We start from the raw sequence: 16,575 nt of genomic DNA, 5'->3' as shown, positions 1-16,575 counted from the left end.
AATTTCTTAAAACTATGCTCTGCTTCCTGTCTCTACTATCACCTCACAAATGCAGGATGTCATTTTCTGTCTGTGGCCTCCTCCCTTTTTATGCCACTTAAAGCCATATTGTATTAAAGGTGCCACAATGATTGACCTCAAAACACAGTCTGACCATGCTATTTACCTTCCCTACATACTAAATTATATCCCTGTCAACTATACAGTGAAGTTCAAGTTTTAAAAGGTTATTCAATCATAGCCTACCCTAGTCCAATACCCTGAATTACCTCTCCAGACTCATCTCCCACCACTTTCATCCTCAGAATTTATAGGCTTTACCTTAATGATCTGTTCATTAAGAATTCCCTACTCCCTTTTGCCAAGTGACTATCTCCTATTAAGAATTAACTTGGGAGCTTTCCAAGGCATGATTAGTAGGCTTAGAAGGCACTCCCACATACAAATTATTTTCCATATTGTAATACACTTATTTACTTCTATATCTATCTTTCTGACCAAAATGTAAGATTTCAATGACAGATATATATTTTTTTCCATTCGTTCTAGCACCCAAGCCAGTGCCTAGCACATATTAGGTGCATTTGTTGAATAGACAGTGGGGCAAAAGTAGATTTACAGTTGTGTGTACTCAAAACACAAAGTGTATTCTTGTATGATTGATTATTATTTTCCACACAAACAACTGCAAACCTACTTTTGCCCCACCCTGTACATACTGTTGTTTCTACCCTGAAAAAGACCTGAGTCAAAATCTCTACACAGGCCCTGGCCGGTTGGCTCAGCGGTAGAGCGTCGGCCTGGCGTGTGGGGGGACCCGGGTTCGATTCCCGGCCAGGGCACATAGGAGAAGCGCCCATTTGCTTCTCCACCCCCCCTCCTTCCTCTCTCTCTTCCCCTCCCACAGCGAGGCTCCATTGGAGCAAAGATGGCCTGGGCGCTGGGGATGGCTCCTTGGCCTCTGCCCCAGGCGCTAGAGTGGCTCTGGTTGCGGCAGAGCGATGCCCCGGAGGGGCAGAGCATCACCCCCTGGTGGGCAGAGCGTCGCCCCCTGGTGGGCGTGCCGGGTGGATCCCGGTCGGGCGCATGCGGGAGTCTGTCTGACTGTCTCTCCCCGTTTCCAGCTTCAGAAAAATACAGAAGAAAAAAAAAAAATCTCTACACAACACCAAAAAGCTAGGCATTGAAAAATCATCAAATTGAAGTAATAATGACCTGGAATATCTGCATAAAAAGATCAACATAATACTATTTCAAAAGTGAGTTCATTTATCTTGTTTTAAAAGGCAATCTTATTACACTTAATATTTTAAAAGGGTATTCTGAAAAATGTGCTTCCATTCATCATATCTAAATAAAATTAAATGGTAATTATTAATGGTAATTATGATATTTTACATACTTAAATTTGAATGGTAATATCCATTCCCCCCAGAAAATAATGAAAGGAAATATTAATTGAATTTATGTCATATGGACCACATTGGGGAAAAATATTATTAAATAAAATGCTATTGAAGGGTCTTGGGAACTGAGCCAAAAACCAAATATGCAGTAACCACAGTGACACATTAACCCTCAAACAATAATCACCCTCCTACCACTGGTATCACTTGAAACATTATTCTTTTGGGACACTGATTCAGAATATTTTACCATATTAAGTAAAATAAAGTTGGGTCATGAATATTAAAAGAAAAATAGAAAATTAAAAGAAAAACATTAATACAGTGTTTTAAAGTTATTATGTCCCTCCATTAGCATTCTAGGTTTTTTTAAAAAAATTATCACTTATTAATAATTTTAAACATATTTCCATCCCAATTTATATCTTCATAACTTTTTTTTTTATATAATTACTCCCTTACTCTTCCTCATGAGTGTTATTTTTGAACTTTGGATCAACATTTCTACTTTTTTTTCTGAGTTGTAATATTACTAGTTATCCTTTAAAAGTGAGGCCATTTGCAAGTAGAAAATAAATATCACCTAAACTCTTTCAGTGTAATATATATACTTATTCTTTTGATTGGTTAATATGATTCCCTGCTAACCCAGTGAGTTCATTTGCATAGTAATACTCAATCGCTCAGACCAGCACAGCTATTCTTTTGAAGCATTTCTATTCACTGTTGAGTTTTTAAAATGCTTTATGGTCAGTTTTGTTTGACATTATTCATAATAAAATTTTGAAATAAATCAATATCAAACTTTCAGGAATCTAAGCTTCTTCTTAGAGACACTATATAATTAAGCTTTTATATCCTCCAAGGTAGAATAGAGATTAGCCTGAAAAATACTGGAGGAAGTTGGTAGTAGTGTCACTTTATATATCTGTACAGAAGTGATGGAATCATTCTAAGAACTATAAAAGATAGCAATGACTGAAAGATAAGTATTTAAACCTTTAGTACAGGGATCCCCAAACTTTTTACACAGGGGGCCAGTTCACTGTCCCTCAGGCCATTGGAGGGCCGGACTATAAAAAAAACTATGAACAAATCCCTATGCACACTGCACATATCTTATTTTAAAGTAAAAAAACAAAACAGGAACAAATACAATATTTAAAATAAAGAACAAGTAAATTTAAATCAACAAACTGACCAGTATTTCAATGGGAACTATCCTCCTCTCACTGACCACCAATGAAAGAGGTGCCCCTTCCGGAAGTGCGGCGGGGCCGGCTAAATGGCCTCAGGGGGCTGCATGCGGCCCGCGGGCCATAGTTTGGGGACCCCTGCTTTAGTATAAAGTTCTCTTGATAGCCTAAAGGTAAGACAAGAAAGCCAGGAATCCTAGAGAATTCTGCGTATGAATTTGAATTGCAGGATGAATCCCCCCCAAAAAAATTCCGGACACTGTCTTCATCACAATTTAAATTGTTTTGCTTACCTACCCAGCCTCTACAACTCTCTGCAATCCAGTTTCCCACTAATTCTGTTAATTTTTCATCTGCCATGTGTTTTGAATTCAATTCTTAGCATTAACTTTCCTAATCATTGTCTAAGTTAGACCTAGTTCACTTCACCTAAGAATTATTCCATTTAACCACTTATAACAGTTCTTTTTCGTTTTTTGTTTTGTTTTGTTTTGTTTTTGATGCCAGAGACAGAGAGAGTCAGAGAGAGGGACAGATAGGGACAGCCAGACAGGAAGGGAGAGAGTTGAGAAACATCAATTCTTAGTTGCGGTTTCTTAGTTGTTCATTGATTGATTTCTCATATGTGCCTTGACTGGGGGCTACAGCAGACCCAGTGACCCCTTGCTCAAGCCAGTGACCTTGGGCTCAAGCTGGTAAGCCTTGCTCAAACCAGATGAGCCCACGCTCAAGCTGGCGACCTCGGGGTCTCGAATCTGGGTCCTACGTGTCCCAGTCCAATGCTCTATCCACTGTGCCACTGCCTGGTCAGGCTACTTATAACAGTTTTGAAATGCCTACACTTCTGCTTCTACAATATCCCCTTTTCTTATCTGGTTGCCTTCATTTGCCCCTTTGTTTCTTTTTCTTCCACAAATTCCCTTTATGCTCCTTGCTCCTGATAGGCTGATATTTGTAGGATGATATATTTTCACTGTCTTTGCTCTTTTGAGGTAATCTTATCAACTACAACAGCTTCAAAGCACTTCCGCTCTAAAATCTTTCAACTGTTTCTTTCTCCATCTGGATTTTTTTTTTTTTAGCCACTGACACATATGTTCCTCTGTGCCTATTAAACATACCCAATGGTTATTGCGAAGGCACCATAAACTTTACACGTCAAAAACTGTTTCTTCAAATATTTCTCATTCCAAATCTTGGTAAATGACATTGCCATCAATTCAAGCAACCAGCCAAAAATCCTGGACCCAATTCTAGAATGTTACCTGCTTCATTTCCCATATTCAATATAATTTTATTTCTTCAAAATATCTGAGAATTACTATGTACCAGGTATTAAGCCAGGTGCTAGCATACTGCAGTAAGCAAGGTAGACATCATTCTTACTTAAACTCAGAGAATTTACATCCTAATGGGATGTATAGAGGTAAAGAGGCTATTTATGTTTTACTTTGTGGAAGACATTTTCAGGAATTTACATTATACAACCTATGGAATTCTACATAGTAGTCCCACAAATACAATATCAAAACAACAAAAGTACCAATATCTCTGCATTATTTTCTTTTTGAATTGGCACAATAGCTCTCTAACCAGTTTTTATCTTTATTTTTCCTAGTCCCTATTTTATCTACTATAATGTTGCCAGAAAAATCTTTCTAAAATCCCCAATTAACTACAACCTTGTCATACTAAACTCTACCTATAGAATACAACGCAGAGTCCTTAAACTAGCCCACAAAGCCTTTGTTGACGAAACCTCTTTATTCTCCATTCCTCCATACATACTCTCTGCTGTGCTCATGCAAAACGCCTTACAAATCTCCATGCCAAGTGTGCTTTCTCATGGCTCTATGCCTCAAAGCATACTCTCCACCCAAATAATTTCTACATGCCCTTCACATTTCAACCTGGCATCAATCTCTTTGATTAAGAGTTCCCTGAGAATCACTGTACTCCCAGGGGTGCTCTACATCTGTTCCCTCACTTTCCCCCTGCAATATGTCCATCTAATTACTTATGGAATCAGATTATAATCACGTTTGCCTCTCTTTCCAATTGGACTATAAACCTTTGAAGGGCAGGGATCCTGCTTCCCATAATAGTGCCTTTCATGTAGGAATCCCCCTGTAACTATTTGGTGAATAAATTAATGGATGGCAAATAGCCTACCTTGCAAATATCAGGTTCTTCCTCAAATACCATGTTATGAAGTCACACTTCGTTCTGAATGGACAACTGTTCCCTACCCTACGAGATCACCTAATCTTCCTGTCTTCATTCCAAGCCTTTTTCACTGTCTAACAGGATATCCCTTTTGAAAAAAATGATAATCTTACATTTCCTGCACAGTTCAAGACCCACTTCCTCTAGGAAATCCTCTTAATTAATTGAGATAGTATTTTCTTACTTTGAACTCTCAATACTTTTTTTAAAGATTTTATTTATTTATTTTTAAATTTTTTATTTATTCATTTTAGAGAGGAGAGAGAAAGGGAGAGAGAGACGAGAGAGAGACAGAGAGAGAAGGGGGGAGGAGCTGGAAGCATCAACTCCCATATGTGCCTTGACCAGGCAAGCCCAGGGTTTTGAACCGGCGACCTCAGCATTTCTAGGTCGATGCTTTATCCACTGCACCACCACAGGTCAGGCTGAACTCTCAATATTTTAACACAGGAATCTATATTTGCCTATACTTTCATTAAGAAATTTTTCTACATATATGTACCATCTTTACCAAACCTATTTATCAAAGAGCCTCATAAATGCATGCTTCTCTCTGGGATGTCCGTGCTAATTACTTCACTGGGGCAAGGTGACAGGTATTTAATACATATGTCCCTTTGAAAGGAATGAATAAAGACTCCCTCTGGATTTTGCTCCCAATGGGCTACCAAACATGTTCTCACAAGTTCGATTATTTTCTCTCTTCATCTTATTAGATATCTCAGCACTGTCCATCAGGGCTGAGCATTCTCTCTTTCTTGAAAAGTGGACTTTACTTAGCTTCCCCACACTACACCCTTCTGGATTGCCTTCTGCCTCTCTGGCTACTCCCCAGTCAGCTGCAGGAATTCTTTTGCCTTTATCAAATCATTCATCTTTTGGTTCCTAGGGGGGCAGCTCTCTCCCCAGGTCCATTTCTCATCTTATTCCTCACAAGCAGCCGAAACAATCGGTGTTTTTATAGCCCCATCTTAATAGAAGTGGAAACGTAACTCCATTCTGTTTAATGAATGCAAGAATGTGTTTTAATGAACACAGTTCATATAGTAATAGTAAACAAGGACTAAAGAAAAGAGCAAATCCCTAGGTAATTTTGGAGAAATAATCAACAGATACATGACATTAAAAAGGGCATTTCATGACTATTTAAGTTTTATAAAGACAGGATTATGGGGCTGGCAGGAAAATTTAAGGGTTATTTTTGTTCTGTAAATGTAACAAACTGATTCAGATCCTGTTAGTGAATATAACATCATTTGTGTTTGTGTGGCTGGGCTTTAAAGCACTGAAGAGAATATTTGTGCATTTATCACAGCAAAGTTAGAGTAGCCTCCCTCAGGCAGAAGTGCTTAAAAATCTGATAATGTCTTGTGACTTGCTTAAAAGAGGATAAAACAACATGTCCTCAGGCAAGTAAGAGGATTTAAATAGAGCCAATTTAGAAAGCGTAGTGCCTTAGCAAATTCAGAAATAAACCCAAATTAAGACATTTTGCTTTTAGAGGATCAATGTCAAAAGATCCTTTGTACAACTCTAACTTAAAAGTGGGTTGCAAGGGAGGAAGTAAAAATTCATATTCTATATAAGTCCTCATGTGTTCAAAAAATACATTCAAAAATTATAGGGCAAAGTCACCAGCAAGTGTTATTTATTTCAAATGGGTGGTGATATAAGTTTTATTTTTAAAAATATAAATCAATTGGGAATGGGGAGAATTGCGACTTTTCTAATAAAAAGAATCTAGATGTGAGGTGGTATTTCATGGCGGTTTTAATTTGCATTTCTCTGATGACTAGTGACATTAAGCATCTTTTCATATGTCTATTGGCCATCTGTATGTCCTCTTTGGAAAAGTGTCTATTCAGGTCCTTAGCCCATTAAAAAATTGTTTTTCATTTTTTTTTACTTGGTGCTAGTTTTTATAAGTGCATTTTCCCCCCATGATTTTATTTACTGATTTTATAAAGGTGGGGAGTGAGAAGTATCAACTCATAGTTGCTTCATTTTAGTTGTTCATTGCTTACTTGTTGTCATGTGCTTGACTGGGCAAGCCCAGGGTTTCCAACTGGCGACTTCAGCATTTCAGGTCGACACCCTATCCATGGTGCCACTACAGGCCAGGCCGGTTTTATAAGTTCTATATAAATTTTGGATATAACCCTTTATCAGATGTATCATTGGCTAATATGTTCTCCCTATAAATGGGTTCTCTTTTCAATTTGTTGACGAGTTCTTTTGCTGGGTAAAAACTTTTTAGTTTGATGTAGTCCATTTGTTGTTGTTTGTTTCCACTGCCCGAGGAGATATAGTAACGACAAAAACAAAAACAAAAACATATTGCTATGAGAAATGTTTGTTTTATTGCCTATCTTTCTTTTCAGATTTTTATAGTTTCAGATCTAATAATTAAGTCTTTAATCCATTTTAAGTTTATTCTTGTATATGGTTTAAGAATGTGGTCTAATTTCTCTCTCTCTCTCTCTCTCTCTCTCTCTTTCTCTCCTTCCCTCCCTCCCTCTTTCCTTCCTTCTTCCTTCCTTCCTTCCTTCCTTCCTTCCTTCCTTCCTTCCTTCCTTCCTTCCTTCCTCCCTCCCTCCCTCCCTCCCTCCCTCCCTCCCTCCCTCCCTTCCTTCTTTCCTTCCTTCAACATAGCTGTCCAATATTCCCAACACCACTTATTGAGTAGTTTCTCTTTACCCCACTAGATGTTTTTTCCTCTTTTGTCAAATATTAATTGGCCATAAAGGTATGGATTTATTTCTAGGCTCTCTATTATGTTCCATTTATCTATATGTCTATTTTTATACTGGTACTATGCTGTTTTGATTACTATGGCCTTGAGTATAGTTTGATATCTGGTAGTGTGAGTCCTCCAACTTTATTATTTTTTCTCAAGATTGCTGTGCCTAGTCAGAGTTTTTTGTGGTTCCATATATTTTTGAAATATTTGTTCTAGTTCTGTAAAATATGTCATAGGTTTTTGATAGGAATTACATTGAATCAATAGATTCCTTTGGGTATTATAGACATTGTAAAGATGTTAATTACCTGTCAGAATGGCTACCCTCAATAATTCAACAAACAAGTGTTGGTGAGGATGTGGAGGAAAGGAAACCCTAGTGTTTTGTTGTTAGGGGTGTAGATTGGTGCAGCCACAGTGGAAAGCAGTATGGAATTACCTTAAAGGACTAAAAGAGGAACTGTTTTATGATCCAGCAATTTCACTTCTGAGAATATAGCCAAGAAGCCCAAAATACTAATACAAAAAAATATATGCACCCCTATGTTCACTGAGGCATTATTTATAATAGCCGAGATTTGAAAGCAGCCCAACTGCCCATCAAAAGATGAATGAATAAAAATGCTGTAGTGCACTTACACACTGGAATATTACTCAGCTGTAAAAAAAAAAAAAAAAAAAAAAAAGGAAATCTTACTTTTTGTGACAACATGGATAAACCTGGAGAGTATTATGCTAAGTAAAATAAGCCAGTCTGAGAAAGACAAGTACCATATGACTTCACTTGTATGTGGAATCTAATGAACAAAATAAAAACAAACTCAGATACAGAGAACAAACTGACAGCTGTCAGAGGGGAGGGCCCTTGGAAGCTGGGTGAAGAATATGATGAGATTAAGTAAAGAAAAAAACTAATAACAACAGGGTTCTGATTACAGGAGGGAACATGTGTGGGGAGGTGGAAGAAGGTAAAAGGGGATAAGAGGAGATAGAAGGGTACTTGATTTGTGATTGTGAAAGCATGGTGCAGTATAGCAATGACGGATTATAGACTGGTACACCTGAGACCTATGCAATTTTATTAACCAATGTCACCCCAATGAACTCAGTAAAACCAGAAATTATACACCTGAAACATATAATTTTATTAACCATTGTCGCCCCAATAAATTCACTAACAATTTAAAAAATATAAAAAATAAAAAATTTAGAGATTATGTCTGAAACATGTTTGTCTATTGTACAACACAATTTATGATAAATTACTTATTCAAGTACTTATTTAATCTGCACTTTTCATCTAGAAAACTGACACATTTTTCCTATGTATGGGAAGTAAATTACTGATCAAAGCAAATCTCTAAAGCAAACTTGAAAATTTAATTGAAACTTTATTGTAATATACACCTATCTAATCTAGAAAAAACTAGATAGTGATTTTTTAATAATTGAAAATTTGGTTCTGAAAGCTAAACTTTCACATCTGAGCTCAAAAATCTCCCAGACACAGATCCATAGATGTTATAAATGAGAAACACATTAAGTGGTTCCATATATAAAAACACAACAAACTGCTTTTCCTATTCATTTTGCTATTATTTCTGAAATTTCTTTTTTATATTAGATGGATGTACAATACCTATGGTTGTAAGTTTCCTGTCAATGTATTATTGGGATTCATTTAAAATATCTTTAGATTTTTTTACAATAATCTTCATCTTCTGTATAAATATGTATTTCTTTGTGACCTTCATGACCAAATCAAGAATTTCCTGAAAACCATAATGTAACCTTACCTTGCTTCCATTTTCTCTTGCCTCTCGTTCCATCTTGAGGTCAGAAGTTAGAAGATTCTTGTATTTGTGTTTTTCATTGCTGCTGTGATCATCTATTCTGTATTCCGAAGTCAGCTGTGCTGAGAGGGGACTGTCACTCAGGTTCAGTGGCTGCTGGTCCTGCTCCAGCCCAGTTTTTCCATCACCGTTGGAGTCGCCCATCTCCCTGCTGTGTGTTCCCCCTGAAGCAACTGAACTGTGCCCCAGAGTCTCGTTGCCATTAAAGCTCTCTGCAGCGGAATCATCTGTTGTAAAAAAAAAAAAAAAAAATTATATTTTGATTTTGATTAATGTGCCATTCAGTTTCTACTTCAACTAGAATTCATTGTACTCATGTTATGTGCTTGTCATTGTGCTAATTTTACATATAATGTGTAATTTATCCTTAGAAATAAACTTGGAGAGCAGCCATTGTTACTTGTAATCTATCAGACTCATTTAGGCACAAGAAGTGAAGCAAAATAAGCAAAAACAGAAAAAAATAGAGGAAAACATTTAATCTCAAATGCAATCTCAAAAAATATATTTAAACCAAGAGAGTAAGTTAATTATCAATTACTTGCTATTAAATAGCCTTTGTTTTTCCTGTGAGAGCATACTTATTTGGTTAAAAAAAAATTCTCCTATGAAAGCATCATCTATCCTCCTAATATGGTACACATTGGTTCAAGCTTTGTAGGTGTTTAATATGCACCTAAAACATTAGAAGGGCTCATAAATTTTGTTTCAGCCAATATACTTCTGGGACTTGTTTAATCATTGTGCATATTTTTGTGTAGGTAAAAAGACATTTATACCAGTGTTGGTATAAAAAAATTTAAAATAGCAAAAATTTAAAATCAATATAAATTACCAAAAAAAGAAGACTTGCTTAAGACATGTTGGAATACTTAGAATATTATGGAGTTATTCAACATTTCATTTTAAAGCTATAGAAAAATATGAGTCAAAGTAGTAAATGAGAAAATCTAGCTACAAAAGAGCATGGTCAGGCCCTGGCCGGTTGGCTCAGTGGTAGAGCGTTGGCCTGGCGTGCAGGAGTCCCCGGTTTGATTCCCAGCCTGGGCACACAGGAGAAGCGCCCATCTGCTTCTCCACCCTTCCCCCTCTCCTTCCTCTCTGTCTCTCTCTTCCCCTCCCGCAGCCAAGGCTCCACTGGAGCAAAGTTGGCCTGGGCGCTGAGGATGGCTCCAAGGCCTCTGCCTCAGGCACTAGAATGGCTCTGGTTGCGACAGAGCGATGCCCCAGATGGGCAGAGCATCGCCCCCTGGTGGGCATGCCGGGTGAATCCCAGTTGGGCACATGTGGGAGTCTGTCTGACTGCCTCCCCGTTTCCAGCTTCAGAAAAAAAAAAAAAAAAAGAGCATGGTCAGTATGATCCTAACTTCATAAAAGGCAAACATATAAACACAGAGTGAAAAGACTGAAAAGATATAATCTAAAATGTTAATTTTGATTGCTTCTTAACTATACTGCAATAAAATTTCTAATATTCTTTATTATCTACAACATATATAATTTTCCAATAACAATGATGAGATAACTATAAAAAAACAAAATAGGGGAGAAGTGGAAAAGCAGAGTTAATAAATCTGGCTTTAAAATAAACAATAAGCTTGTTTAGAAAAAAAATGTATTAATGAAACTTTACTGAGAACAAGAAAAAAGTTTACATAAAACAATCATATTCTATTTCTCTTAATTTCATCTTTTCAAACATGATAAGAATTTGCTATTAATTTTGAAGAATTATGAAGGACAAAGATATTAAAGTGTTTTCATTAGTTAAAGGCTATTGATAAAAACCATATAAATGAGTAAGAGTAATAATATTCAATATTTGTGATTTTGTTTGATTTCTGAATATTTGTAAGTATGCTTTGCTTTTGCAGGGTGCAATGAAATATTTAATGCCTTCTAATCAATTATATTCATGGGCATAATAATTAAAGACTGAAGAAGTAGTATTACTCTCCTGTTGATTCGTTAATTCAACATTCATTGAGTGCCTACACTTGGCCTAAAGGGGGTTAAGTATTTGGCCTGTAGAGATTCTACCTTCAATAAGTTCATAAAAAATATAAAGAGGCAGAAAAATAAATATGCAGCTAACATTCAGAACAAAAAGAAAGAAAAGGCGATGATCCAAAACAAGATATAAGAGTACCACAGACGTTTCCCAAAAGACAGTGGCATATGGTTGAATTCCAAAGGATGAGTAGATCTTATGACCAGGTGAAGGAGTCGGAGGAGACAGTTTCCTACCAAGATCAGCAGGTACAAAATCACAGAGAAAAGACTATGCGGGGCTAAGCACAAAAGAGAAGGTAACGAAAGAGACCTAGAAAGGGAGAGGAGGATGTGAGGGGAAGTTTTGTGTATCAGAGAGCTTGGGCTGGACCTTGAGAGTAAATAGAAGCAAATTTAATTCCCTGCAGAAAATATTAACAAAATCAAGTTTTCAGGAGAGGACTCTGATTCTGATGAGGAGAATGGGATGAAGGCAACAAAATGGCAGTTGGGGAGACAAGATCTGTAAATCGTCTAAGTCAGCTCTTTGGAAAGCTCCAACTGAAGCAGCAGCATTGCAGAAAGCAAGGGGCCTGGAATCATCGTGAGAACAGACTCGGGAAGCCTGAGATTAGGGGGAAGCGGGAGGAAACCAGCTCTCAGGCTCCAGTGAAAATGAAAATGATGTGCAGAGATGTGTTGTAGAATTAGGCACCGGAACCCTGTGGAATTATGTTAACTAGTGTCACCCTAATAAATTCATTTAAGAAATATAAAAACAAAGAGCATTACAGTTAATTTACTGTAAACTGATATTTTAAGCCCCATTATCTATAACTGTTTTGAGAAAAAGTTAAAATGTGTTCAAAGATTCTACTATTAAATTACTCTTTTTTATTTATCTATTCAAGAAAAGACTTCACCCTGGCTGGATAGTTCGGTTGGTTAGAGCTTCCTCCTCAAGTACAGAAGGTCCAGGTTCAATCCCTGGTCAGGGCACACACAGGAGCAGACCCATGTTCTGTCTCTCTCTCTCTCTAAAGTCAACAAATAATTTTTTTTTAAAAGGTAAGACTTCAAATGGAGACAAACCATGAATAAGAGAATTTAGAAAATGGGCCATAGGTGATATGAAATTTTACTTTCCATAGTTTTAGTTTGAGAAGTTTCCTTTTAATAATGAAATATCTAAGGTTTTTGAAATAATTAGGTAAATATATATATGTAATTTGGAAAACTGTATGTATTTTTTTATGCTATGTCAAGCCCTTATGCTAAAATATGGAAGGTCATTTCAAGTTATTTGAATTTTCTTTCCAAGGAAGTCCAAAGAAAAACATAACAAACATATTCAAGTTCAATTATTTAATTCATGAAGAAAAATGTGATTTAACATTTAAACTAAAATTCTTTAAAACATAAACATTTAATGTAAGAAATTTTATCAATGTAGTAAAAGAATGAATAACCCTAAAGAAATGTTATATTTTAAAATCAAACCTACCTTAGTAAAGAACGAATCCAATACCCATTGTTGTTCAAATTTAAACATGCTTTATCGTTCTTTTAATTTGAAATCATCAGACATATCTACTAGTTAGTGTACCAGTTACACATTTTTTTAGGTAAGATAAATATTGTTATTTATCAGGAGAGTCTTTAATAAGAGTCGTGTATTTGTAATTTTGGTACAAACAATAAATGAATAAAGGAGAAAATATTTTTAGACAAAGTAGTTCATTCCAGATGTTACCAAGGTAACTAGAGTCAACAGCTTTACATATTTCATTCCTGAGCTGAAATGCAGTATGTTTTACGAAGGATAAATGATGTACTCATTTGTATCAAATATTTATTTACCTATTTTATAATGTAAATAGTAAAAGAATCAATAATGGCACATGCCACTATTTTATAAATCTAAATTTAAGACAAAGTTTTTGAAGTCTGGATTAGAAAAATTCAATGGAAAGAAGTGAGCCAACTGAGGACAAATTAACTGGTTTTCATTGTCTAGTTTTGGGTAGCCATGTTAATGGTTTTCTTCTCTCCTAAAGAGACTTTTTCAGGTTTAATAACCACAAATCTCATACTCCTCTTTGTCATAACCAATCCACATCAGTTTATGGTTTTAAAGGGGGAAATCTGCTTCCTTACCCATCCTGAGTGGTGGCTGGTGTTGTGGATACTGGGCTGCTACACCAAGGGTTAGGTCTATAGGTATGACCTTTAACTTCACAGGGCCCCGGTGATGGTGTGTCCCTCAAATGTTAGCCTGGATACCACAGCATTTGAACCAAAGACTCTATATTTGAGTCCCAAGGACAAACAGCACCTGCAGCTTTGGAAAATAAAGGGTGCCCAGGGTACCTAGCAACAGAGGAAAATGTAGAATGTGATGACAGTGAGTGTGGAATCTAGTGACATCAGAAGGGCAGCTGGATGTTTGGGTAGCATTTGTGCTGAGGTTAGTTTGATGGGATGGACTTAGTATTATGGGGAGGGTCGTCCAAATGCGCTCAGCTGCTGCTCTTGTCTGTAAGGCATAGTAACACAAACTATAAGTGGCAGCTCTTTATTGTCCTCTCTTTCCTTCCCTATCCCCTATTCCCCCCACCATTAGTACACACCCTAGAAACGCTATTTGTTTAAACACTATTTGTGTCAAGCAGTTTCTCCAGTACCAGCCTCAATGGTTAGCTCTCGCTATCTAAAGAGAATTAACCTCTAATAGTATGTATGATATGTACTTAAGTGTATATGTATGTCTGTACTTATGTATGTATCTACCTACCTACATACCTACCTAATAATATGTTATAAATGTATTTGAAATCTCCCAAAGCACCTGACCTACTTTCTTATTCAGCTACTTTCAGTAGCTCTTTATTATGGCCTTTAGGCCAAGTGCCTTTGGCAAAATGAATAGGAAAAAATATACTACACCCTTATTTTAAGATTGGGACTTGGATTTTTAGTCCTAAAATTCAGGTCAGATGCTCACAGAGTCCAAAAAGCTTTTTATCATTTTCCTCAAATGCACCCCAGTCCTCCAGATCTAGTCCTTTAAAACCACCTTAGAAAACTTCCATTTCATAGTTAACCATAAAACTAATGTTTAAACCCAAAATATAACCTTGCTCCAGAAGATTAGTACCTTAACATCCCCAGTCCTGCCTCGAGCCTGACTCCAACGCATCTCTGCCTTCATCGCCCTGTAGGCCATCTAGAAATGCTTTCCACTCATTTCCCCTCTTCAAAGTCATCTGATGACTTTTCCCATTCTCTTTATTTCTATTTTATTTATCCTCAATAATACAGGTTTTAAAACCTAAGAAAACAATGGTTCTGTTTCCTTTGTTTTTTGTTTGTTTGTTTGTTTTGCATTTTTCCGAAGCTGGAAACGGGGAGGCAGTCAGGCAGTTAGGCAGTCAGACAGACTCCCGCATGCGCCCAACCGGGATCCACCCGGCATGCCCACCAGGGGGCGATGTTTTGCCCATCTGGGGCATCGCTCTGTTGCAACCAGAGCCATTCTAGTGCCTGAGGCAGAGGCCACAGAGCCATCCTGAGCGCCCGGGCCAACTTTGCTCCAATGGAGTCCTGGCTGTGGGAGGGGAAGAAAGAGACAGAAAGGAAGGAGAGGGGGAGGGGCGGAGAAGCAAATGGATGCCTCTCCTGTGTGCCCTGGCCGGGAATCGAACCCTGGACTCCTGCATGCCAGGCCAATTCTCTACCACTGAGCCAACCAGCCAGGGCCTCCTTTGTTTTCTTATATGCAAAAACTTCAATTGTTGACTACAAAAGTTCTAGATTTCCAAGTCCCTAATACCACAAAAACCTATGAAAAAATAATCAAAAATGCAATGTTCTAGTTTTGTCTGTTTTTTTCAGAATATTATCCAGATTATATAATATTTATTAATGGTATCTTAAATCTTCAACACATACAAAAAAGTGATGCTGCATTTTGAAGTCAAAATATTTAATGCTAAGTTTACTAATATAAATAAATACATATACTTATACATATACATATACTTATGTATAATTACTGCTAAAAGACTAAAGGACATTGACTTCAAAATGATAAAGCTAATATTCCAGGTAAGAAAGTAACAAGGGGATTCAGCTTTCCACTAAATTACTTCTACAGGGAGTGTCATTATCTTTTGGTAGCTCTTAATTCAGAAGAATAGGCTCTAAATTAAGGAGCAATAAAGAGAAGGCACAGAGAGAAGCTGGATGTTTTAAAGCATATAACCAAAGTTCAGAACAATAATTAAATAAAAATAATTCTACGCTATCAATGAGGAGGCAAAACATACTCTTTATGTAATTTGGTTTAAAATATTTTTTTTCCTTTTTTTTTTTTTTTGTATTTTTCTGAAGCTGGAAACGGGGAGAGACAGTCAGACTCCCACATGCGCCCGACCACGCCCACCAGGGGGCGATGCTCTGCCCACCAGGGGGCGATGCTCTGCCTCTCCGGGGTGTCGCTCTGTTGCGACCAGAGCCACTCTAGCGCCTGGGGCAGAGGCCAAGGAGCCATCCCCAGCGCCCCGGCCATCTTTGCTCCAATGGAGCCTTGGCTGCGGGAGGGGAAGAGAGAGACAAGAGGAAGGAGAGGGGGAGGGGTGGAGAAGCAGATGGGCGCTTCTCCTATATGCCCTGGCCGGGAATCGAACCCGGGACTTCTGCACGCCAGGCTTACGCTCTACCACTGAGCCAACCGGCCAGGGCTGGTTTAAAATATTTTACCCAAATATCTATTGTGTGCTAGACACCCTTCTTGGCCCTCTGAGGCAATTGAGTGTCATATGGAATTTGTTCATAACTATAGCAAGATAATTACAATGCAAGATAAAAAACAGTATCTACACCTTGGAAGTTTCATATAAGGCAATAAATAAACAATGTTCTTCACGGAAAAGAAAAAGTCACCTATAATCGCTGGGATTTTGGGCAGTATCAGGAGAAGGCCTTTTACAAGAGGTACAATTCGAAGAAGGAAAAATATATGTAGGTGCATGATGGTCATGATGGAGGTTATTCTAGTTCAGGAAAATAAATAAGAAAAAACATCAAGCACAGGAAAAAGCTGGAAGAGGACAGGAAATTAAGGATACTCTACAAACTAAGGCAGGGGATTGCATATTTTA

The 16,575-nt window shown here is 37.4% G+C and overlaps 1 protein-coding gene across 6 annotated transcripts in view; it reads right to left on the bottom strand.

Annotated features, from left to right (window-relative positions):
* Positions 1 to 16,575, bottom strand: part of NOL4 (nucleolar protein 4) — a 356,147-nt gene that overhangs the window by 150,320 nt on the left and 189,252 nt on the right. For all 6 annotated transcript variants that reach the window (XM_066246998.1, XM_066246992.1, XM_066246993.1 and 3 more), the window contains one exon: positions 9,365 to 9,648. In XM_066246998.1, coding sequence (XP_066103095.1) covers positions 9,365 to 9,648 — 284 coding nt within the window. The remainder of the gene's footprint in view (positions 1 to 9,364; positions 9,649 to 16,575) is intronic.

The sequence above is a fragment of the Saccopteryx bilineata genome, chromosome 11 (assembly GCF_036850765.1).
Source record: "Saccopteryx bilineata isolate mSacBil1 chromosome 11, mSacBil1_pri_phased_curated, whole genome shotgun sequence".
Classification (NCBI taxonomy): domain Eukaryota; kingdom Metazoa; phylum Chordata; class Mammalia; order Chiroptera; family Emballonuridae; genus Saccopteryx; species Saccopteryx bilineata.
This window is presented reverse-complemented; position numbering and strand designations above follow the sequence as displayed.